A 25758-nucleotide genomic window follows, 5' to 3' on the forward strand; every position below is an offset into this window, starting at 1 on the left:
ATTTACAAATGTTTTGTGTTATCTTTGCTGCTTCTTTGTCTGGATTATCCTTGTGTCCCCCTGCCTTTCTGCCCTGGATAATTGAGAGCTGGCTCTGTGCCTGTAGCATTCCTGTTTCAGGGCCAAAATGGGAGTGAAAATAAATGCTTCTAAATACTGTATTGAAACAAATAAGCAATTTACTCATAATAGCTCTCCTCCTGGCGTTACACTGGCAATTTCATGCAGGTTTTTTAGAAGGAACAAGCAGTTGTGAAGGGCTGGAAGATCCACACAGCATGAATATTTGTTGTGGCTGTCTGATGGGGAGAAGGGCTTCACAGATGTGGAAAAGTGCTCCTACTTCTGCAAAGGGACTTTATCCAGCAGTCTGTGACAGCACTAGTTTCACAGATTTGCTGTCCCTAATGTCTGAAAATTCTGTCTACCAGGATTTTAGCTGGAGGTGGCAAAGACAGAGCTGCCCATGAGGAGAAGGCAGGGCTGCTTTACCTTGTGCTGTTGAGTAAGACATCTCTGAGAGCAGCCAGCCGACCAAAACACAGCATATGTCCACACTGTCTCCTCAGCTCAATAGAAATCCTTCAGCATTATCACACCTCCATCTGTTCATTTTCCTGGGGAGATATGGAAAAGCAAAACACATTTAAGGTGCTCTTTTGCTTGGAGCATTCAGCACAGAGACTGTTCCTGTCTGTTTGGCATCACTAAGGTAATACCATCTTACAGCAGACAAGCAGAACAACTTACAGTGAATAACCAGAGCCTGGTGCTAATTTTCTCTTTTCTCTCTCCTTGTAGGGATCCTGTTTACCATGCTGGTATTTGGGCCAGCCTGTGGATTTATCTTGGGCTCCTTCTGTACCAAAATCTATGTGGATGCTGTCTTCATTGACACAAGTAAGGAGAACTGGGTTTGGTTTCAAATCAAATACGCTAAAGTTTTATCATCAGGACAAAAATGTTGATGCTCACAAGCAGGGAACTGTGAATCCATCTTCAGTGCCTCTTGCATGTATGAGTGTCACATTTAGAAAGGATTTAAGACTGGAATTCAAAAGGTTTCAGCTCTGTTCTGATAAATAACAGATTTTTAATTGTTCAATTTTGTTCCTTTCTGTGTTTTTTTCTGTGAGATGAGTTTCATCCCAGCTCTTAAAGGACACCTTGAAATGGCACTGTGGCATTGTCATGCCAGGGGAGCTGTGTCCAGAGCACAGTAAAATCTGGAGAGCTGCCCCCCCCCCAGGGTGTGGGGAGCCAGCCAGGTTCTGATGGAGGCACACCAGAAGATCCATGCCCAGCACTTCTGCCCATGACCCTGGAGGGGATGCATGGGCAGCATCAGTCCCACAGCGTTATTGCTTTTCTCCAAAGCATTAAATAATTATTGCTCACCTTGACTTCACTCGGCTTAAAGCAGATTGTTTGCAAATTGTCCTTTTGTTCGATTTGACCAAATTCTGCTTTTTTTGGTGCCTGCACTGTGTGTTCTTCGCCATGAGAGGGCAACATGTAACAGGCTTTTTTCTGCTGCTCCCCTGCCCTCTGCTACCCACGGCAAACCTGATGCTTCATTCCTTTCCCTCAGTTGTTCAGGTGCTTTTTCCACAGTTCTCAGCTCCATGGGATCCCACAGACCCTTATGAGGGGGTTTTGTCCCTTAAATGTGTTGTCACAGAATGCATTTGGATGGAGTTGAACCTTACAGGACTCAGAATTGTGCAAATCTGCAAAATTGTTGCTGCCTTTTTTTGATCTCACATGCACATGGCAGCTAAGAAATGTAAATAATATCAACTGAGAAAGAAGTATCTTTTGGAATGGCTGAGGCATTTGGCTGCAGTTTGGTCAGACACCACATGGCCCTTTTTCATTCCTTGGCTTTACCAAAGCCTCGTTTGGCAGAGGAGCTGTTTGAAACCTGTTAGATATTTTACCATTTAGTATAGTTTACACTAAAATATGAATGTACAGAAGAAAATATTTTATCTCCCAGTAGGTGAAGCTGTGGAACTCCTCACCATAAGGTGCTAAAAATCTCCAAATGGATTTTAAAGCAATTGGACAAGTGTATATATATGAAAAAAAAAAATGAACATGACACCAAATCTAGCTTAGAAAGCCCCCAGGCCACAAGAATAATATATGCTGACTTTATTCTTGCAGGCTTTCTGGGCAGCAGCAGTTGGTTGCCATCAGAGACAAGATGCTGATCTAGCTGAAAAGTTAATTTGGTATCTTCTGGCCATTTTTAATATAAGACATTGCTCAGTATTTGCAGCCCAAAAAGCCCCAGACAAATACTGAGCCACAGAGAAGAGCTGTAGAACATTAGTGCTGAGAAGCCTGGGAGTGCTGTGGCTCAGCCACTTTCCAGGGAGGGTGCAGTGCTCCCAGCTCCAGCTCCAGCTGGCTTTGGCCACGGTCCGTCACTGTCATGCAAAAGCTGAGGCACACATGGCCTCTCTTTGTTTTTGTATGGGAAAGAGTCTCCACTTTGCAGCTGGCTCTGCCTTGGAGCTGGAGGTGGCATAAGGAGAACAAGCTCCAGGGGGTTGAGCCTTGTCCTGCTCCCTGTTTTGGGCAGGTGTGGGATGCCAGGGCGTGCTGCTGCACTGCCACCACCCAGCAGCTATTTTAGGAAGGGAATATGAAGAAAACTCTGATTTGCCTGACTCCTCATGCTGCTTTATTCCTAAGAACCTTAAAAAAATGCACTTCAGGAAGGAGGAAATGACAGCAGAAGAATCCAGTCCCTCCACAACACTATTTTTCAAACTTTATCTGTATTTGAGAGGTACGTGTTATTTTCCCTAAGGAGAAAAGAGTTTCCTTCTGTCTCTGCTTGAGAGACAACTTGATTGCCTCACTTGAGACAGATTTTTCAGAGTGGCAGTAACCAGAGAGTCACCATGAACAGAGGAGCTTGTTATTCCAGCCGTGTGGACCTGGGTCTCCCCCAGGAATCAGCTCCAGCACTGGCCACCCTTGTGGCTGTGGCAGCAAGGCAGCTGTTAGGAAGACAGTTTTTCCTCTCCTGCTGTTTATTTGTATTTCCTCACACTGACTGCAGACCTTTCTTGGGCCTTACCTCTGCTGAGTGATGGCCTACAGGATACTCTAGCCTTTTATTTTGCTTTTCTTCCTTTTCTGATTGTTTCTGTACTTTTCTGAGTCCATTTGATGCTGTGGGTGGGTTTCTTTTCCAATATTTAGGACTGTTTCCCCCTCCACAGTCACAGATGCTCTTAAGGCCCAATTGCCAATCTCTCTTTGGCTGAAAAGAGAATTCAAAGCAGAGGGGGCATAGAGCTCCTGGGAAAACAGGGTGGTGAGCAGGGTTGGAGGTGCAGTGTCCTTCTCTGTGCAGGTCTGAGCCAGTAGGTGCCAGGTGAGTGTGACACACTGGGACAGAGCTGCCCAAAACCTCAGTGCCAGCCCAGGGGACACTGGTGTACAGCAGCCTCCTTGAGCTGGCAGAGCCAAAAACACAAGGTGCTTTTTTGGCTGTGATGACAGGGTGTTGCAGGAGCTGGGTGTACCGTTTAGACAGAAGAGGTGGTGGGAGCTGGTCCTAAGGATCTCTTGGATACAGAGGACACCATGCACTGCTGGCTCACACACTACAGCTGTGGGGTGTGCTGTGGGCTCCCACCTCGTGCCTTGTGACCCTCGCCATCCAACAAAGGCCCAACAACCACCGTGCAGCCCACAAGATCCTTCACACCATTGTCTTCCCCTCCCCATCACAGATATCAGGTCCTGGCTGGGTAATACTTAGCACAGACTCCATATATTACAGAATAATTATTGATCAATAATAATCTTTATTAATAAATCCATTGCTCTTCTATAGACAGTTACAATATAGGTGTACTTGATTGGTTGTTTAATTAAAACACCTTCACCATTGGCTATTAGGAAACCACCCTTTGGTAAACAAATCTCCATAACTATAGAAAGGCTTGACAGCTGGCCCTCAATCAAAGCTGAGTTAATAGAAGAAATAACAATTGATGATTTTCGAATGTATCCATAGCATAAAGGAAGACAAGGCCGTCAGTATAGAAACAAATTAGAAAAGATACATGAAAATTTTTGTAAGCTAGACTACATGCATAAGTAGATGTGTATACATGCCTTATTAAATTTCTGTAAAACTTTTGCCAATGATATTGACGTTAATTACTTTGCACCAGTGAATATAATAAGTTATTGCAATGTAGTTAATGACTTAAGATCACGCTTCTTAAAGAATATATAAGCTAGAGAACATGCAGAATAAACTTTTTTCTTTTTAGATCCTGGTCACGTGTATGTAGCATCCAGCCTAACGGTTGCACATAACACATTCCACGTGTTCACAGTATCAGGTGTAGCAAGTGGAGATAAGAACTGTTTCTCATTCTTTTCTCTGGTCTTGATTGGTGTCTTAATTAAAACACCATCACCATTGGCTGTTAGGAAACCACCCTTTGGTAAACAAATCTCCATTCCACATGTTCACAGTATCAGGTGTAGCAAGTGGAGGTAAGAATTTTTTCTCATTCTTTTCTGTGATCTTGATTGGTCTTTTCATTCAAACACCCTTTGGTAACCAAATCTCCGTAACACATTCCACCTGTCCACAACATCAGGTGTAGCAAGTGGAGGTAAGAATTGTTTCTCATTCTTTTCTCTGATCTGGGTTGGTATTTAATTAAAACACCCTTTCCTAAACAAATCTCCGTAACACATTCCACATGTCCACAACATCAGGTGTAGCAAGTGGAGGTAAGAATTGTTTCTCATTCTTTTCTGTGATCTGGGTTAGTATTTAATTAAAACACCCTTTCCTAAACAAATCTCCGTAACACATTCCACATGTCCACAACATCAGGTGTAGCAAGTGGAGGTAAGAATTGTTTCTCATTCTTTTCTCTGATCTTCTCACAGACTTTTCCCAGAACAATGCCTGGGAAGGTTGCCTGTGGCTCTGTGTGACCGGACAGAGCTGCTCTCAGCTCCCCACGGCCAAGCCCCTGACCGGTGTTTGCTCCCCTCACAGGCAAGCTGGACATAACCCCGGACGACCCTCGGTGGATCGGAGCCTGGTGGGGAGGCTTCCTGCTCTGCGGTGCCTTACTCTTCTTCTCGTCCCTGCCCATGTTCGGCTTCCCGCAGGCGCTGCCGCCGCGGCCGGAGCGCGCCAGGGACAGCGAGCAGGCCATGCTGCCCGACAGGGACTGCCAGCGCCACAAGCCCAGCAACGGCGTCCTGCGGCACCCGCTGGATGGGGACAGCAGCACCACCTGCTTCCAGCAGCTGCGAGGTGAGGCGAGCCCAGCAGCAGCTCCTCTGTCCCAGCAAAAGCCACCCAAGAAATCAGTTGACTCAAGTTTCCGTCCTTAGCTTCTATTTAATTATCTCTGGCGCTGCCTGTGTCTGAAAGAGAGGCTTCGTTCCATTTGAAGGCTGTGGGTTTGGTTTTTTTTAGGCTGCATAGCTTAAAAAAAGCTGGGAGATGTTTAGCCTGGAAGAAAGGAGACTCAAGGGTGACATTATCACTCTCTACAGCTCCCTGAAACACCTTTCACTAGGCCAGGTTGTTCAGGTTGTATTGAGGTGGGGTTGGTCTCTTTCTCCAGGCAGCGCTGAACCAGAGGGCACAGTCTCAAGTTGTGTCAAGGGAAATACAGGTTGGAAATATATTAGGAAAACATATTAGGAAAAATATATTTTTATTTATAAAATCTATTTTATGTATTAAAAGTATTTTATAGATAAAAATATTTTATTTAAAATATATTTTATATAATATTTTTATAAAATATATAGTTATATATGAAATATATTTTATATATTAAAATATTTTATAGATAAAAATATTTTAATATATAATATATTTTATGTATAATATATTTTATATAAATATATTTTTTTTATATATATAAAATATATTTCTTAATATATTAGGGAAAAGTTTTTTACGGAAGGGGTGATAAAGTTCTGGAATGGCCTGCCCAGGGAGGTCGTAGAGTCAGCATCCCTGGATGTCTTCGAAAAAAGACTGGATGTGGCACTGGGTGCCATGGTTTAGTTGAGGTGTTAGGACCTGGGTTGGACTCTATGATCTTTAAGGTCTCTTCCAACCCAGTGATTCTGTGAATTCTGTGAGAAATGCATGATAGTCCTATAGAGTTGCTAAAAAATTATGAAGGGGAGCATAGTTGCCAGAGCAATTTGTGAACTTCCCTCCAGAGTACTGTCCCGCTCCCCTCTGCCTCCCAAAACAGAGAGCGAGCCAGCAAGGGCACTTAAAAGAAATTGGGAGCTCCCAGCACCTGAGCTTCAGCCTAGTGCAATTCCAGATACAAAGCAATGAGTGCTGGGCATCACCACAGCTCTCAAACTGAAATGGGAAGAGGGAGATACCAGCCCAGAATAGCAGCAAATGGCAGGGCAGAGCATGACTTGTAGCAAATTAGAGAGAAAGCCTCACATCATGTCCTACAGTGGTGGAAATGGAGGTGAGTCTAATTAAAGTCAGCTGAGGGCCCAGCATTTCGTGGGAGAGTGTGGGCACATCCTTTCTCTAGGCTGTACTGGAAAATCCTTCATCTGAGAGGGTGTTTCTGTAGCACTGGTGGCTGCTTGCCGTGGCAGAGCAGGTTTCATTGCTGCCTGATGCATTTAGATAAATGAGGACAAAATCACTTACTCCCTGTGCAGCCACCTTAATTGGGAGTTGAATGAAGTGCGGGTGGGAAGGAAAAAGAGACTTTGGGGGGAAAAGTGTTGTCTAAATATATAAAAATGCCTTGAATACTAGATGTGGTTGTTTGTTAAGGGAAGGTCAAAGATGTGAAATTTTGACTTGATGAGGAAATTCAGAAGAAAAGTAAAGGGATAAATTGTTTGAAACTCAGTCAGTAAAATTCATTTCTTCATCCTTTCATCCTTGTTGCAAGGATTTTCTCTTGAATGGGCTTTTCCCATGATTTGTCCATATGGATAGTTCTGTGGCTTTTGTTGTGTACACATCAGAGTGCCTGCTTCTGGCCACTGAGCTTTTGGAGTGGGCACTGGAAATGTTTGCAGGTTTTCATATAGATAAATAAAAGAATATGACGTATCCCTGCTGCATGGAGGGGCAGCAGTTCAGCCTGAGGATGGTGCCGAGCATCTTGCACACAGGGAGGCCATGGGGGGTTCACTGAGCATCTGTTGCTCATTGAAGTAGAGAAATGAAACTGCCACATCCATATGCTTCAAGTATTGATTACATCAGGAGGCACCACAGGCCTCCACGTTAGCCCTCTCACTGCAGGTAACCCCATTTCGGATCAGTCAGTATTCCAGGAGCCTCTTTGGAGATGGACTTTAAAATTTACATGACATCAAATAAGACAAGGAATGACCTTTTTAGTTATTCCTTTGAGGCTGTCACAGATGACACGGCAGCTGACATCTCCTTTCAAATCCCTTGCCATTGTTGTCATAGTCAGAATGTGGTCAGGAGTCATGTTGCTGAAGTGAGGCAAACACACCTCATCATTCCCAATGAGCAGTGTTTCAGGTGATGGTTTTATCTTTCTGTGGGTATACAGTACTTTGGTGGCAGCTGAAATATCTGCAGGCATTCTTTTGTGGCAGATCTTAAGTCTCCCTAATCTATTTGTTGATTCTCCTTTGGAGAAAGTTAAGACTGTTCAGGGAGAAAGTTAAGACCACTTGGAGAAAGTTAAGACTGCTTTTTCCTGGGGTAAAAAAGGCTCTTAGCTATATACAGAGGTTAAAAATATGTATGTGCATGCATAGTTGTGTCTTCTGTCCTAGTATGACCTTGGATTTTGCATGAATTTGTGATGCTGAACAGAATCCATGGAATCATAAAACGGCATGAGTTGGAAGGAACCTTAAAGGTCATCTAGTTCCAACCCCCCTGCCATGGGCAGGGACACCCTTCACTAGGTCAGCTTGTTCAGAGCTCCATCCATTCTGGCCCTGAACACTTCCAGGGATGGGACAAGCACAGCTTCTCTGGGCAGCAGCAGAGGATTTGCCTGTACAGAGGGTTGGGACCAGAGATGTTCCTTGGGGTTTGTATGGCCACGACTCTGACTCATTTTTAGCAAGCATTTCTCTAGCAATCTGGTCCTGGACAGAGCTGTTCCTGCTGTGTGTCCATGTCTGCATGGAGGTGTGGATTGTCCATCTCTTGTCAAGTGTGGGGAGAAAGAGCTGTTTCTCTGGATTGATTATGCAAACACCTTCTGTATCAACAGCACATCCTTAGAGGATGAACTGCATCTCCTTTTTGGCTACTGAAGGAGCTTTTTTTTTTCCTTACATTTTTTTCGAAGCCTTACAAGACTGTCACAAGAGAAAGGTCATGGTAGGAGAGGCAGCAGGGCAGTGTCAGCTGGGGACATGCTCTGAGCTGGGTCATGGCTGTCAGCTAGAGACATGGCACGGCTGGCAAGTGGGAGGATGCTCCAGACACTACAAGATCTGCTGGAAGTCAGTGAGATGGAGGGCTGGCTGAGTGGCTGAGATTCCTTGGCTTTCTCTAGCCTTAGCACGCAAAAAAAAAAAAAAAAAAAAGCCAGGACTAATATAAAAGGAACATGCTCAAAGTATTGATCTTTTACATCTCTGTCAAAGTCTAAGCAGGAGGGAGGGCCCAGCTTTTGGAAAGCCCTGGCATCTCTTCCTGTGGGGTATTTTCATGCCAGGAAAGAAGCAGTCTTAAGAGGAGCTCTAAACTTGAAATGAAAGTGGTGCCTTTGAAGAGCACGAGGTGAAGAGGCAATCAAAGGCAGTGGAGGCAGCAGGGGGCTCAGCACAGGGGCACGGCAGCTCAGGCAGGAAAGCTTTGGGACAGTCCTGGGAGCTGCTTCCCGTGGCTAAACTGGCACATGGATGCTGCACCGCTTTGCCTGATTAGTATTTCATTTCAGCAAAGCAAATCCATTTGGGAGCGCAGAGAAGTGAAGGATTAGCAGCAGTGGAAGTCTGAATAAATGCTGCCATTGCTCTTTGCTCCTGCCTGGCAGGGTTGTTCCAGCCCTGTGCTCTCTGTGTGGTCTGTGAGAGCACTTCAGGCATGGGCTGTGCCGTCCCTGCTCTTCTGGGGGGCACAGCTTTGCTTTCCTGCCTCTGCTGTGCCTTGGGGACCTCTCTGCTCCTCAGGCCAGAGAAGATGCTCAGCTCTGTCAGGGCACCTGTGCCCTCTGCTTGTGTCTGTCCACATCTGCCCTCTCACCCCCTGCCTCTGTCACACCACCTGCTCTGGGACGTGCTTGGAAACTGTTCATTAAAACCCGTCCTTTTTTTCCATGCAGAAATGTCTCATCTATTGAATTGAGCGGCCAGTTCTGATGAAATTTGATTTCAGAATGCTTCCTCTGCATGATCTTTAACACCTCTGAAGCATTCTGCCCTAAATGCATTCTGTTTTGCAGTGATTTAAACCAGAAATTCGTTATGTTCTGCCGCTCTGTCTAGCAAGAGAGATTAAAACCCTAAAAGGATTGAAATTGATATGGAATCCTCCAGGTTTGGAAAGGGAAGCTCATTCACGAGGAATTAAAAGAAAACTCACTGTGGAATTAAATGTATTTCAGAACTGCAAATTCCCTGGATTTGGAAACATTTTGGTTTCTTTCCAGCTTCATTTTCAAGAGTGTAGGAGAGCTGGGACGTACAGCTGACAGCTGCCTTGTCTTCTGTTCAGTTCTGCCCTGCTCCGTGTACCAGTCTGCTGAATTCCTCAGGAGGGAGCTGCTCTGAATCCGGGATTTCTCTCCCAGAAAGTGCTCACTGGGAGCAGAGTGCTGGGCCAGAAACTCCCAGCTGTGCAGGGAGGACCTGTACCATGGGGAGCCTGTAATCCTCAGTGGGAGTTCATGGGATTGGGCAGGATTAAAGGCTAACAAGGGTAGTTTTAAACTCCTGACTTCTCATGACTGATAGTGACGAGCTTTTGGAGAGGGCTCCATCTATACCTTCATTCACAGCTGCAGAGGTGAGCCTGTGGCCCAGGTGGTTTAGACTTTAATGCCTTTTTGGATTTGGGTCTTGTCCCCCTGCAAACACTTTAAAGGCTTGCTGGGAAGTTCAAGTCTTAGGTGAGAAGGTGGTGATCATAAAAGGCATCAGGTTCTCTCAGTCTTTGAGTTTTCTTTGGCTTGGGTATCACGAGGGTGCAGATACTGTTGTCAGGTTTTTCTTGGCTGTTTCCAAGCCAGCATCTTGTCAGCACCATTAAAAAATTCAGAAAGGCCTTCAGCCTGCACACCTCAGGGCCAAAGCTGAGCAGCAGCTCAGCTGCCTGCAGAGCCTGTCTCCAAAAAAATGCTTTTCCAGGACTTCTGTGTCACAGGTGAGGGAGGGTTGTGTCCTCCTCTCAAGTCGAGTAAAGGTGGTTCCTACAGGGAAGATGATGGACTAGAAGGACCTGCTTTCCATGCTTGAGTATGTAACTGCTGCTTCAAGCTTGCATCTTGTCTGGAAGGCTTTTTTGATTTATGTGTCATGCTTTTCCTTCATATCCATTGTGATAATTTTGCCAAGGGCACGTGGAACTTCAGCATACTGACCTCACCTGAGATATCTTCAGTGCCTCTTGCCTTACTCCATATTCTCTTTTACAGGAGCCACCTCTTTCCAGAACGTGTTTTATTCTTGCTGCCTGTGCTGTTTTCTTCATCCCATTTTTCCTCAAGCCAGGTGGAGGTTTTGCCTTTTGCTTTCTCTTCAGACCTGAGGCTTGCTGCTGACATGGGTAGTAGAAAGTCATATTTGGCTCACTACTACATTTTGCCTTTCCCTCACCACTCTGTCCTAGGTGGACTGGGCTGTAAACCTCCCTCTAATTTATTACTTTGCTTTCTGTGTTCTTCATCTTTACTGCAAATTGAAAACATGTCTCTGTAGGGTGCTCCAACCAGAAACAGGGGCCTTGGTGATTGTAATGTTCCAAACAATTCATTTCAAGCACCAACGTGATGATTATAGTTTGTCGTTTCTGGAGAGTAGTTAAACCTCGTGTAATGAGGTTGCCAATTATCCCCGCTACTCCCCGATGTGCAGTGACAAATCAAAGCTACTTGGTGTACATAAGTGTGTGCATTTGTCAAGCCCCTGGCCTGTCATCCACAGAGGCCCCACGGAGGGAGAGAGGCAGGGGGTTTGGATGCCTTGGCACTGGTGTTGTTTGAGTGTGAAAAGGTGGGAAATCAAGGGATTTGTGGGGGATATTGGAGAGCTTTGGGACATCCACCCAGATCCCTCCCAGCTTGTGGATGATCCTGTGACCAGCACTGCACCTGGATGGTCTGAGGAGTTGGGATTAAAGTACTTTTCACTACTTTTCAGCAGTGAGAAGAGGCGTTGTGTTCTCCTCAGTGCATCTTGCCAGGGCAGCGGGATTCGCTTTTCTGCCGCCGTTTCTGGAGCGTGTCGGGTGCATCGGGATGAGGATGGGAAATGAGCTCATCCTTCTGGGAGTGGGAGGCTGAGTCTATCTATGCCGTGTCTGCTGCACCTTGTGGGTTCTCCAGGTAGATTTTTGAGACTCTCTGGACTCCAAAAGACTTTTCCCACTGTGTAAAAGGACTTCATTTGAGCTTTGTAGCTGCAAAGGGCTGCTCCACAGTGTTCAGGTAACCTTTGGGTAAAGCTGCAGGGTAACATTCACCATGACACCCTGCTGGGTTGGCTCCAGTGGAAAAACACCATCCATAGCTGTTGTGTTCCCCAGGACTTCACTGTCCCCCATCAGGCATTTCCATTCCTACTCCATACCCAGCACCATATGCCAAGCTGCTGAAACCATGTCACTCTAGTCCATTGAGAGATTTTTAAACTTTGCTGCTGACTTTTTACCTTTTTCCCAGAGGTATTTCACCCCAAGAACTGAGACAGATGAGGCAGCAGCCAGTGTCAAATGATTGATCTTAGCAAATGGCAGTAGGAAGATGAAAGGATATTCAATTCAATAGGGAACCCCGTGTTATTTCCCTTAGAAGATGAAAGAGAATGAGTTGGCCTTGGCTGAGGAAATGGTGGAGGCTGCTTGATTGTCTGTGCACTCTTTGCACTGGGTTTTGTGTCCCACATGCCTGATGGTACAGAGTTGCAGTAGACAGTGGTCAGACATTCAGCAGAGGACAGGATGTGTCCCAGAAAACTCACAGGAAGGAGAAGCAATGATTGTGGAATCAAGGAATCACAGAAAGATTGGGGTGGGAAAGGACTTTAGAGATCATCTTGTTCCAGACACCTCACCATGGGCAGGGACACCTTCCTCTAGAGCAGGTTGTTTACAGCCCTGTCCTGCCTGGCCTTGAATGCTTCCAGTGGCATCCACAGCTTCTCTGGGCAACCTCTTCCAGTGTCTCACACCCTCACTGTAAAGAATATCTTTCTTATATCTAATGTAATCCCTCCCTTTTTCAGTTTAAAGCCATTGCCCGTTGTCCTGTCACTACACACCCGTGTCAAAAGTCCCCCTCCAGCTCTCCTGTAGCCCCTTTATGTGATGAAGTGCTGTGACTTGGAGCCCTGCACTGCCAGACAAGGCACTTGTGAGGGGTTCCTCTCCTGTGAGAGATGCTGCAATAACTCTGCAAATTTTTTGTTGTCCACCCCAAGCACAGAAGATGGATTTTGACCTTGGTAGCACATGATGGTTGGGTGCCAACTTCAGAAATAAATGTCCGTGATCTTGAGCTCCCTCCTGCAAAAGGCAGGCTGTCATCACTATTGTTTGGTGGATAAAGTTAGAGCTAGACCTTAGTGTCTTTGGATTTAAATTGGCTCAAAGCTACATCTCAGGGAATCCATTAATCTTGAACAAACTGAACTCCTGAGGCACAACAGTCATTAATACCTTAAATATGGCTTTTCAAGCTCAGTACTGCCAAGTCCACCTTTTCATTTTCTATATTTTTCCTGGCAAGAAGGGGAAATTCTGTAGGTGGCCACCAAAGAACTGAAGGAAGCAGCAGGTGGCTTCTGAAATTTATCCATGTCTGAATTCCCCCATCCCCATTCCTCCCACACAGCATTTTTCCCCCTTTTTTCTTTTCTTTTTTCACCCATTCTGCTAAAAATTGCTATGCCTCTTGTGCCTTAATTATGTTCAGTAAATCTTTAGGAAGCAGAAATTTTATACAGCTTGGAAAAATGTTTCTGATTTAAAGAGACCAGAAACTGTGAAGTGACCTCTTCCAAAAAGGTTAGATCAAACCTAATTATAACCCTTTTTTCCACTGTCCCCAAGAAGGAGCCAAGGGCACCCAAGCACAGCCTTGACAAAGAGCTGTGCATTCTCTGCTGAGGCCAGTGCAAAAAAATCCCTGAGGGAAAACATCAGCCAGCACCAGAGAAACATCATCTGCCAGCCCCTGATACACCACAGGGGATCTGGGGGATGGATTTTCAAAATGCAAATAGGGGTCCATTGAGGCTTCACTACACTACTTCAAGGTAATTTTCAAACTTAATGATTTTCACATTTAATTCAGGGAGAAATTAGTCATCAGGTATGGAGACAAAGCAAGGCTCTCTTCTGTACTGGGATGCTCTCCTCTTCAAGCTGTGTTATCTCTACAATAATTAAAATGCTCGCTGGAGTAGAAAACGTGCACTCTGATTCATTAGACAGATTTCCCTTTGTAGGGTAACTCTTGTTTGCCTATAGGAAATTGAGATGGGCTTGGAAGAGACAGGGCTCTAGACACTGATGATTTGGAAGGGGAGAGCCAAGGGATCGTGAAACCAGAGCTACATGTGTGTGTCCTACACAGTGAACAGCACATCCTCTTCCACCCTCTTAAGGATGGCAGGGTCTACATGGGATGCATTGGTTGGCTGGAGAAGCTTTAGGTTGTGGGAACACACAGACTGACAAGCCTGTCCCAGGCAGGAGGACCCTTGTGCCATGGGTATCCATGGGCCAGGCTAAGCCTGAGAGTTTCAGCTTGCTGAAAACACCCACACATGCTGCAAGAAGGTGACCATTAGTGAGTGAGCCAGTTAGGAATAGGAAGGTGAAACAAATCTGGATGGCAGGGGAAGGAAAAGCCAGATGAGAGCTGGGTTAGTTTGTGTCTGAAAGCTTGCAAGGATTTATGCTGAATCTGATGGCACCTGTCACCTTTGTTCATGGGGAGCAGGTATGCAAAGGAGAAGGGGAAGAAAGAGCACGCCAGGTTTTGATTGACTCCCCTATGGGGGAAACAAAAAGCAATATTGGAAATTTTTCTCATTCTTCCAGTTTTCTATAAGAGTAAATAATCACTGATGATTTCTTTTTGCACCTCTTGGTTCTTGAATTTTTAAGTGGCACTGTTCGGGTGTTTCACTTTGTTCTGGCATTCCCACATTCCAAGCAGCTTGTCTGTGCAGAACAGGAAATTACTCCTGATGTGAAATGAGTGTACCCTGCAGAAGAGGAGAAAGGCACCTCCAGCACCTCAAGTCTACACAAAAACACCTCTGTCACAGACATATTTTATGAAAAATCCTTTTGCTAGAATTTGTTCTCCTGAGGAGCTGAGAAGCCTCAGAGGAAAAGAAAAACAATAATTATCTGCTGCTGTGGAATGCAACAGGTGCATCTTTGATTGGTCCATGTTGGTTGTTTCTGATTAATGTCCAGTCACAGTCAGCTGGCTCGGACTCTCTGAGAGTCATGAGCTTTTGTTATCATTCCATTTTCATTTCTATTCCTTGCTAGCCTCCTGATGAAATCCTTTCTTCTATTCTTTTAGTATAGTTTTAATATAATACATACATCATAAAATAATAAATCGGCCTTCTGAAACATGGAGTCAAGATTCTCATCTCTTTCCTTGTCCTGGGACCCCTGTGAACACCACCACAATTGGTGACCCCAAGTGACAAAAATTCCACACACCTCTCCCTTTTTCCTCTCTTCTAGTGATCCCCAAAGTGACTAAGCACCTGCTCTCCAACCCCGTGTTCACCTGCATCATCCTGGCAGCCTGCATGGAGATCGCGGTGGTGGCCGGCTTCGCCGCCTTCCTGGGCAAGTACCTGGAGCAGCAGTTCAACCTCACCACCTCCTCTGCCAACCAGCTCCTGGGTGAGTAACCAAGGGGACACCAAACCTCCCAACCTCTGGCCTCCAAAAGGATTTAGAAGTGTTCAGCATGGCTGGAAACTGCTGCTGGTTGGGCTGCCCAAAAAGTGACTTGTTTGAGATGTGGGAATGTGTCTGTGAGCGGGAGGGTTGGCCTTCAGCTGTGCCACGGCTGCCTGGCCCAGAGCAGACCTCCAGCATCCCTTCTCCACTGCATCCTGCTGCCATCCCTTCCCCTTGGCCCAGCCTATTGTGTAGGAAGCAGTATGGGACAGCCAGGATAGGAGAGTCTGTGAGAGCCTTGGAAGCAGCAGAAATGGGGTCTGGTTGCCCGAGACTGCAGTTGCTCTCCAAGTGATAGTGTGGCCATTGAACTGCTTGTCTCATGGTTCTGGTTGCCCACAGTTCTGCAGCCCATCTCAGTCTGGGTTAGGAAGCCCAGTGTCTCCTGTTAGTCACTGCTTTCCCCTTGGTCTGGAAATGACAAGATTGCAATTAGCACTTCAAGTACCTGAGTTAGTGCAGCTTGGTCGTCTTTCAAATGTCCCTTCTCTCTGACCATTCCATGCTGCTGTGATCTCACGTTCTACATTTCTCAGTGTTCATTTGTTCCCTGTCAGGACACTGATGGCAGAATATTCATTTATTTGCTGCTGCTGCTCATCCCAGGCAGGCCCAGCCATTTGTTTATGACAGCCTTTCTCTCAGCAGCACCCAATTAAGATATCTGCAAGTTGATCTTGGATGATCTGCGACCACAGCTTGCCAGATGGGCAGCTGGCAGTGATCTGTCAAAAAACTGGGACATCAGGACATGGGTGGATCTTCCTATCATAACAAGGAGTTTGCAAGCTGCTCTTCTGACAGTTGTTTATATCCCTGTTAAACTCATTGATATCATCTGGTTTTGGCCTGGTTTTCCAAAAGAAACAATCCCCTGCAGTCAGCCTTGCCTCCCCCAGCAACCCAGGAATTTGCCAGTGAATTTTAATACGATTTGACAGAAGGCCAGAGGTCTCAACGTTGTTAGGCAATTCCATCTTTCCTGAAAATCAAAGGCTTGGCAAAGGGAAGTAACTTCACTCTTGACCCAGTGGGAGAAGGGAAAAAGCTGTTTGGTGGGAGCTGGCTGGACAGTCAGCATGTGAGTGCAGCTGGGTGGCCAGCAAAGAGGGGATCACCCATGAACCAGAGCACATCCTGCTTCTGACCTGACAGGGGCAAAGGAGACTTGGATACCGCCCTGTTTCTCACAGCAACTTGTTGAAGCAAAGTTGTAATCAGATTTCTCACATGGTGTTTAAGGGAGTCTAGAAATGACTGGGATTCTCTTCTAAGCACAGTTCAGGCAGTGAGTTCTGGAGTGTATCTGGCAGCAAGGGGATAAAAGTGATCCCAAACAAGCATAGTGTGGTAATTTCTGTCTGTGCTGGAAAGGGAGTCACTTCTGGCAGTGATTTTGCATTTCACAGTTAAAGAAAATTCTTTTAGGGAGATTTCATATTTTCAAATGCTGCTCCTGCCTAGTCTCTGAAGATAGACTCCTGTGAGTCGCACCAGCAGGGCTCATCCAAAGCCTCCAGACACGTCAGAAAATTCTTGACTTTATTTGCTGCTGCTTAGGTCAGGCTGGGCCAAGCTCAGCAAGCCTGGCATTCCCTCCAGCCTGCATGAGAACTGGCAGAAGATCCTGGTTCCTCCATGCAAGGCAGCATGCCTGTTTGCATCTGTTCCTTTTTTTGGGCAACCCCAGCTTGGTGCTACTCCAGCAGTTGGGCATTGCAAGGTTTCTTCCTGCCAGTGCACAGCTCTGGCTGCTGGAGAGCTCAGCCCTGTCACAGTGCAGTTCCCTGGGCCTTGCTAACTGCTTTTTCCTCTTGCAGGGATGACAGCAATCCCGTGTGCATGTCTGGGCATATTCCTGGGTGGTCTGCTGGTGAAGAAGCTCAGCCTGTCTGCTCTGGGAGCCATCAGGATGGCCATGCTGGTGAACCTGGTGTCCACAGCTTGCTACGTGTCCTTCCTGTTCCTGGGCTGTGACACAGGACCTGTGGCAGGGGTTACTGTTCCCTATGGAAACAAGTGAGTCCACAGAGAGTTTCAGGGAGCTCTACCAGCATCAATCCATGTTGGTGTCCTTGAAAGGCAGTGCTGGCCTTCAGACAGCCACAGAGCCAGCAGAGAAGGCAGTGTTCTGTGGGCTCTCAGTGTGGGATGTTTCCATGCCACTCACCACTGAGAGACCTTAGCACCTGCAGATGACAACAGAGTTTCACTGAAATCTGAAATGCAATCAAACTGAATCAAAAGGTGCCAGATCTGAGTCTGTGCCCACAGGCACCTCTGGAGCATTGGGTCTGGTTTGTCCTGGCAGTAAGGGACATGCACTGCTCTGTGCATTGATTTCAGTGCCTGAGGGGAATCTGTAGAACCAGGTTTTAGATGCCTGGAAATACAGATATGGTGAAGAGAAAGTGTTTTTGGCTGCAGGCTCATTTTAATGTGAGAAGTGAGGCCCACATAACCCTGTTATGTCCTGTGCCTCACAGGACTTGGAGAGAGTTTTCTGGTATTTTCTTCCTGACTGCTCCTGTATGCAGTGGCAACTCTTTAGATGACATCAGCCTGTCAGCTCCTTACAGTGTTGCAGAAAAACACAGAGCAATCTCCAGAGCCTCTCTTTGTGTTTCCTTGAGGCTTCTTGTTGAGGTAACAGGGAAGCCCAAGCCTTGCATTAGATTCTCTTTTGCAGGAAGGTAGTGGCCATGGCATTTCAGTCTCCAAGGAGAGGCTGTAGCCTGGATTTCTTAGAGCTGGAACCCAGCTAGCCTGCCCACTGCTTTTTTTAATGTGTTTGCCTTAACTATCCCCCTCAAAGGCATCTTTGTGAGGCAGCAGTTGGGGAAGCTGGCTGATACCACACTGTCCATTAATTTCTTTCTCTCTTTGTCTTACAGCTCAACTCCAACCTCATCTCTGGACCCATATTCCCCGTGCAATAACAACTGTGAATGCCAAACTGATTCCTTCACTCCAGTGTGTGGGGCAGATGGGGTCACATACTTATCTGCCTGCTTTGCTGGCTGCAGCAGCACGGTGAGTGGCCTTTCCTGGGGACCCCTCACCTGCAGGAGAGTTCTGGCAGCTCAAGTGAGTGAGGTTGCTGCATGTCTGGTAGGGCAGCTCACCTACAGCCCGTGGCTGCACCCCAAAAGCTGAGCTCACAGCTCTGGTGGGCCTGAGCCCCTGTTGTTTTTCACTCTGTTCCATAAATGCCCACTCTGTGCAGGGTCACCCACAGAGCAGGATGGGATCTCACAACCTCCTGCCCTCGTCTTCCTCCTCAGCAGGGAAGCAAGGAACGTGATGGGACATCTGCACAGGTGTCCAGTGGCAGAACACATCCTCTGCAGGAGATCCCTAGCCCAGAAGGGAGAGCTGAGGAACCAGCTCCTCTTTTATCCTGTTGCTCCTCTTCTCCACCTGCCCATGTTTGCCCTGCCCAACCCTTTTAGTCTCCTTCCTCTTGCTCTTTCCCTGAATCTGGTTCCTAGACAGTTGTGAGCAGTTGCTGGTTTTATTCACCCTTGTTTAAGCTTTCCTTTAAATCTACTTGCTTATTTCTCTTTCCTTGCTTTGCTCTGAGGCAGCAGCAAGAGCAGTTGTCAGGGGAGCAGAGTTTCCATCCAAAGACATTCTGCATTTTTCAGTTCTCTCTAAGAATTTTTTCCCTTAGAAAACTCTTAAAGACCAAACTATCTCCATATAAAGAAGATGTGGGGAATTTTTAACAATATCTTAAAAGTCAGCTTTTTCATTTTTTGCTGCTGAAATGTTAATGTCTTCTGGGTTACACTGAAAATGAGTGCCTGCTGCTCCTGTGGGTGGGGGCTGGTGGGATTCCTACATCCTTGCTCACTGCCTGGGGCTGTGCCAGGCTGTGTGGAGTCTGTGGGAGGTCAGCCTGGTCACAGGCACTGTTTGTGCCCACACATCAGTGCTCACCACTATATCCCCCCAGGGCTTCATCCTTCCTCTCTGAGGAGACACCAAACCTCCCTTCCTGCCCTGGAGACAAGGCACACATGAGTGCTGCTGGCAGTGCAGCCTCCCCCCAAGATCACCTGTGAGCTTGTCCTGCTTGAGCAGCTTGTCTCCTCCATTCCCCTCCAGCCTCAGAGATGCAGGCATCCCTTTGAAACACCACAGTTTTGAGATTTCAGCAGCCCCACAAGGATCCACATCAACGTGTGACATGTGAAGGTGTTATATCCCTGCCCTCTTCTTCCTCCTCCTCCTCCTCCCAAGAAGTCAACACCTGAGATGGCAGCAGGATGATTTTAAGAGGAAACCAGCTTGTTTCAGGCACACAGAATCATGTCTCACCAGTTCACCAAGCCTTCAGCAAGTGTTCAGCTGGTGGTGGTGTGTGGCTGGAGTGTGGGAGAGAACTGTGCAGTGCAAGGCAAAGCTCTGACTCCTCTGGAAGGAGCATGGTAATGAAAATTCAGCTCTGCCCCTTCAATCTGCAGCTGCCTGACCTTGTGCTCTGCAAGAGCAGACCTCTCAGCAAAAAACTCACTCTCCCCCATGCTCTCTCTTACTCACTCCTTCTCATTTTGCCTTTCTGTTGTCATCCTTGGGGTTCTTCTCATCTCTTTGTTTTGTGGGGGTTTTTTGCAGTAACATTTTGAACACAAATTGGTGAAGCAATAGCATCTGCTGGGAAAGGGCATTATCAAGAATTATGGACCAGTTTGGCCATGCAATGGCCTTGAGGCAAAGCCAAATTGCCAAACCAAGTTTTAAACCCATAATCCAGGTAATGACCTGTCTGGAGGGTCTTGTGAATGTTATGTGCTTGTGATGAGACAAGGGTTGCTTTTTACTGGGACATAAAATTCTCTGAATGCTTTATTTAACTTTACTACATTTTATGTTTCTGACTGCTTCTCTTCACTTTTCCTCTGTGAACAATTTCTACAAGCAGTGTGTAGCTCAGGTATTTTTTTCTTTTTCATTCCTTCTCTCTTACTGAGCTGATTCCAGAGGTGCACTTGTCCAAAAAGCCATAGGAATATCAGTGCTGGTAGGCAGAGCTCTGGCACTCCCAAGAATTTTTTCTTTTAAGCTATTCCTGGGAGTGACCCTTGCATACCACGTGTTGGACTGTGCATCTTGTTTGTTTGATGCCACTGACTCTCTCAGTATTTTGTATGGAGACACATGAATTCCAGCCTGGAGTTACTGTGCTGGCACCTCACAGCTTTGCATTGAAATACCAGCCTGTCCCTTCCCTGTCAGAGCCAGAGCTTAAAAAACAAGTAATTAAAAACATGGGTAATTTGCATGGATAATCACACCAAAGTCAGGATGCTGTTAAAGGTGTAAACTTTGCATCTGTGTAGCTTCACTGGCACACATAAATCTGGGTGTGCAGGTTGCTGGGCAGCAGAAGGTTCTGATAACAAGTGGTTGAATGCAGTGGGGTTGCAGACAAGGAGATCTTCAGAAGTTTGGCACAGGTAGCAAAAAATTTCCTCTCCACAGGACAAAGTTATAACTCCATCTTTGATGTTTCCTTGTTTGATGTCTGTGAGTTGCATACTGTGTCAGTAATAAAAGATCAAAGATCTGCCAGGTAAGGATGAGGTGCAGTGCTAGGCAAGCTGAGGTGGTTGGTACAAACCACTCACACTGCTTCGGGCCAGCACCTTGAAGCAAAGTGGTCAAAAAAGCAGATTGAGGGACAAATTTTCAGGCAGTGAAGGTAGAATCTGCCTTGTGCTTTGTAAAAAAATCCCACCAGTGGGAAGACAGTCTGCCCCACCACTGCCTGAAACAGGTACTTTCTGTCCCTTGATGAGAGCCCATGGGAAATAAACACCCAGTTCTGTGTGTTTGCTGTGATGGGAATTTTGTCCAAGGGTTATTCAGTGCAGGTGTATACTTTTCCAGACCTACATGGGTTTTGATTCACAGGGCCTTGTCCAGGCTGGTGGCTAGCAATGCACTGCAGTAAGAGCCAGAAGCTACAAATTCCTGTTTTCTGTGCAAATACCACCTCAGTGGTGCTAATTGTCACCATTCTGGAGCCTTCAGGTGTCAGCTTCTAACTCCCAGCACAGGAATTTGTTATTTTAATTACTGCTTGCCAGCAGAAAGGCACCTGCATGTCTGCTCCAGCTCTCCTAGAGTTCTGCACCACAGTCTCTCTTGTCCTCTGTGCACTTAATTGGAAAAAAATGATTTGACTCCTGTGCAGAAGAAAGAGATTGGTGTCAGAAGGGTTGGAGTAGTATCCCTGCTGATCCTTATCTTTGGAGGCAGTGAACCAGAAAGTGTGCTTTTGTATGGTCCTAAGGGGACCCCTTTGGCAGAAAAGCAAAGGAATTTCTGCTTGCACATGGTAGAGGAGAAGGGGAGGAGATTGAGCTGCTTTTCAATATGTTATATTTTATGACGTTACTCCTCATCCAGACATGTGACCTGCAAACCCAGCAGGCTTGTGAAGACAAGCCATGAATCATTAATGACTGTTTCTTTCTGTATTCGTTAAGGGATTTCTTGGTAGTATTGTGTGCCTTAATTGCACTGACATCCCCCACTCAGAAATTCAGGAGGGCGATTTGGAAAATAAGGAAAAAAAAAAAATCCTTAAATCTGTGACTGGCAAACAAAGCTTCTTTTCACATCCTGCACTTGCTGGAGAGATCAAAGCAAAATGCAGTCATTCCACCCTCCTTCTGATCACATATTGATAAAGTTTATCTTGCTTGACTTGAGCTTTTAGCTCAACACAAATCCCTCTGAACCAGATGTCCTTTATTAGCCCTGGAGTGCACTGAGGTCCAGCAGCATCCGTGCTGCCAGGCTGTGGTGGTTCAGCTCTGGGTGAGCTGCAGCACCCATCGTGGGTGGCTCCTGCCCAGGGTTTGAGGTGCTGGAAACAGACCCCAAACCTGCAGCCAAGAGCAGGGCTGCAGATTTACCTGCATTTAATGTACTTCAGTTTAATTGCAACAGCCAAGAGGACGGAGGTAAATAAGAAAGTAATTAGAACCATAATGGGGGGAATCTTCCTTGTCACAGAGACACAGATTGTTTCTTTATTCTCCTCCAAAGAGGTAGAACTCGGTAATAATTTTGTCACCGTGACATTTATGGGAGAGACTTGAAAGGAGCAGAAGAAAAGAAACAAGCCAAGGGACAGCTTTGCCTTGCTGGCAGCATGTGTCAGCTCTGACACTCCTGAAACTCTTTCCAAGCCCCCCTCCAACAAGCACTTAGGAGTTATTTAATTGACCATTAGAGGATTAGGCACTGCTGCTGACAAGCCCTGTTGCAGAGGGCAGCAGTGGGGATCAGAGCTCTCCCTTCTCCTGACTCCTTGTGCTCCTCTGCAGAACCTCAGTGGCTGCTCGTGCCTCACCTCGGTCCCTGCCGAAAACGCCACCGTCGTTCCTGGCAAATGCCCCAGCCCGGGGTGCGAAGAGGCCTTCCTGACATTCCTGTGTGTGATGTGTGTCTGCAGCATGATCGGGGCCATGGCACAGACACCGTCCGTCATCATCCTCATCAGGTGGGGCCTTGGTCACCATCCTCATCAGGGGGGCTTTGGTCACCATCCTCATCAGGTGGGGCCTTGGTCATCAACCTCATCAGGTGGGGCTTTGGTCACCATCCTCATCAGGGGGGCTTTGGTCACCATCCTCATCAGGTGGGGCTTTGGTCATCAACCTCATCAGGTAGGGCTTTGGTCATCGTCCTCATCAGGTGGGGCCTTGGTCATCAACCTCATCAGGTGGGCTTTGGTCACCATCCTCATCAGGGGAGCTTTGGTCACCGTCCTCAGCAGGTGGGACCTTGGTCACCGTCCTCAGCAGGTGGGACCTTGGTCACCATCCTCATCAGGTGGGGCTTTGGTCACCATCCTCATCAGGTGGGGTCTTGGTCATCGTCCTCATCAGGTGGGGCTTTGGTCATTGTCCTCATCAGGTGGGGCTTTGGTCATCGTCCTCATCAGGTGGGGCTTTGGTCACCATCCTCATCAGGTGGGGCTTTGGTCACCATCCTCATCAGGTGGGGCCTTGGTCACCATCCTCATCAGGTGGGGCTTTGGTCATCATCCTCATCAAGTAGGGCTTCATCACCATCCTCATCAGGTGGGCCATCAGTCATCGTTCTCACCAAGCAGGACCATCAGTCACCGTCCTCATCAGGTAGTGGGATCTTGGCATAGGATCAGGGCTGGAGGGGCCCTAGGGTACAGGGGGGAGCTGAGGGTCCCACACAGCTCCTGGCCTCTGCCTTTTACACCAAGCTCAGTGTCCCCAGACCCATGACTTTGAACTGAACCTCTATTTAAGCCATTTTTTCTCTAAGCCACTTTTTTTCACTTGTTAGTGCCTGGCTTAGCCAGGCATGGCCCCAGTTCAGAGCCTGCAGTATGGAGCTGCTGGAGAGAAAACAAGAACTGCTTGAGCTCTCCTTTGGTGGAGGGAGTGAGGTGGAACTGGGCCCCCAAACAGACAAGATTCCTGCAGGGATGTTGCAGAGAATGGTGGCAGGGGTTGTTCTGGGATTAACATGGAAATACAGATGTGCAGTTTCCAATCCAGCTAGTAAGGAGGTTACAGCTGCATCGGGAGAGGGGCAGAATTACCACCCCATGTTCTCAGCACGTAATGACTTAGAGAGAGGCTTAGGTTCACCTTTTGAGATAGTCTGGAGACCACAGAAACCACGGGAAAATTTAAAGCTAGCTTTGGTGAGTACCTCCCTGACTGGAGTTTAACTTCTCTCACCCTGGACCAAGTCCAAGAACATAAGGTACCTGGAAGTCTGAAGGACATGTCTGAGTTAAACCAGTGTGAATAGGTGGGCAAAAGTAGCTTATTCAAATAACTGACCTTGTGTTATTTCCAGACATATGGAACGCTTCACCTTATGATATACATATATATCTAAGCCCACATTTATCCAAAATTACTTAGCTGTCCAAGCTGTCATTTACTGAGACTAATAACCAGAGGCATAAATAGCAGATCCATTCTGCTGCCTGGAAAATTCCAATAAAATTCAATCAATAAGGTCTGTATTAGAAACACACTCTTGAGTGGATTTTGGACAGAACAGCTCTGTGAGGGCATGTCTCCCTGCAGGATACAAAATGAGATATTCCGCCTGCTAGTTCATTTCTCTCTTTGCATCTTTGGTAGCTAAAGGGAAATCAAATTTCCTCATGATAAATATTGTGACAAAAGCAATTTGGAGTTTGAAGAGTTCTTTGTTCAAGGAAGCTGCCAGCACCTTTAGGATACAGCATGGAGACATCTTAGTGTTGCCTTCAAATGAGATAAGCCAGGAAGAAGAATACCAGGGAATAAGAAAAGCAGAGGGAAGATTAAACATACTCATTTCAGAGCTGTAGGAAATAAACAATTCACACATCCAGATTTGTAACTTCACTCAGAATCACTGATAGCTGACAAAATGTACCAAATGTACAGCAGAGAGCTCTGAGCCAGATACCACCTTGTGCTGTCTTGCAACTGCCATCTTCCATTGCTTAAAGAAAGTTGTGTCATATGAATGTGTCCTTGGTGTCCAGAGCAGTGACAAGTGACACTGGCAGCTCCCATGGTTATTTAAAAATGGACTCAGTGTCTACAAATTAAATGTCTTGTCTTAGCAAGTCATTTGGTCACTGCTGTAGTCAGTGAGAAAAGGAGATGTCTCCAAGTGGCAATTTTTACTCCAGCCTAAGGTATGGGGATTGACTTTGGTCTTAAATATAGAAAAGTAGATGGAAGGACACCACCACCAGTTAAAAGCCCACTGTGAATATTCCATGTGATAATCTATTTTTTCATTAAAATAAACTTTTAATGCTCTGTTTCCTTCATTCCTCACCCAACTGTAGAATCCTATTTGAGCCAACCCATTAACCATTGGAACATTTTTCCAAGGTCGTATAATTCCCGGCATAAAGGCTTTAGACATAAAGTGTGGGGATCTGCCTGGAAAATGCTGAAATTGATCCTGAAGTCACAGGCTTCATGCAGAAGTCATGGTGTGGTATTACATGGCCCATGACTGGGTGAGAGGAAGGCAGGTGATCAGAAGGATCTTCTCCTCACTTAAAAGCTCTCACTGGCCCTGTTTTATCAGTTTTGGCCGATGCCCCTCCAGTGTATTTATACAGAGAACCACCCCTGCCATGAGTGTTTTTTTAAAGCACCTTTGAAGGATAACTCTTGATGCAATAGTGGTTGTGCTCATAGCAGAAGGCGCTGCAAACTGCATGAAAACCAGTGTTGAGCACTTCCTCACTGAATCACCAGCATGACTGAACCTTTTGGTCCACCATTCTCCCCTCCCTCTCTTGTACCCAGTAGTCTGGGGAGTTTCAGAACCAAAAGTTTTCTCTCCCTCCAGTTCTCAACATCTGGAGCCTTGAAAATTTGATGGGCAGCTTATAAACATCCAATGTCAACATTAGCTGTTGTTATTAATGACTTGGCTAATTCCTGAACCTATTGCCAATGCAATTACTTTTGGGGCTGTAGGCAGTCCAGGAGAAGGCAGGAGAAAAGCCCCATTAATGACTTTTTGAAGAGGTGCTGGTGGCATCCTGGCTGACAGCACAGAATGGCCAC

General features: G+C 46.5%; 1 protein-coding gene across 1 annotated transcript in view; it reads left to right on the plus strand.

Moving 5' to 3' along the window:
• SLCO3A1 (solute carrier organic anion transporter family member 3A1) overlaps positions 1–25758 on the plus strand; it is a 140486-nt gene that overhangs the window by 101025 nt on the left and 13703 nt on the right. Inside the window, exons 3-8 of the mRNA XM_059858578.1 lie at positions 802–900; positions 5051–5314; positions 14936–15100; positions 16981–17179; positions 18055–18193; positions 22504–22679. Of these exons, the coding sequence (XP_059714561.1) occupies positions 802–900; positions 5051–5314; positions 14936–15100; positions 16981–17179; positions 18055–18193; positions 22504–22679 (1042 nt within the window). The remainder of the gene's footprint in view (positions 1–801; positions 901–5050; positions 5315–14935; positions 15101–16980; positions 17180–18054; positions 18194–22503; positions 22680–25758) is intronic.

This window comes from Haemorhous mexicanus, chromosome 13 (genome assembly GCF_027477595.1).
Source record: "Haemorhous mexicanus isolate bHaeMex1 chromosome 13, bHaeMex1.pri, whole genome shotgun sequence".
Taxonomy (NCBI): domain Eukaryota; kingdom Metazoa; phylum Chordata; class Aves; order Passeriformes; family Fringillidae; genus Haemorhous; species Haemorhous mexicanus.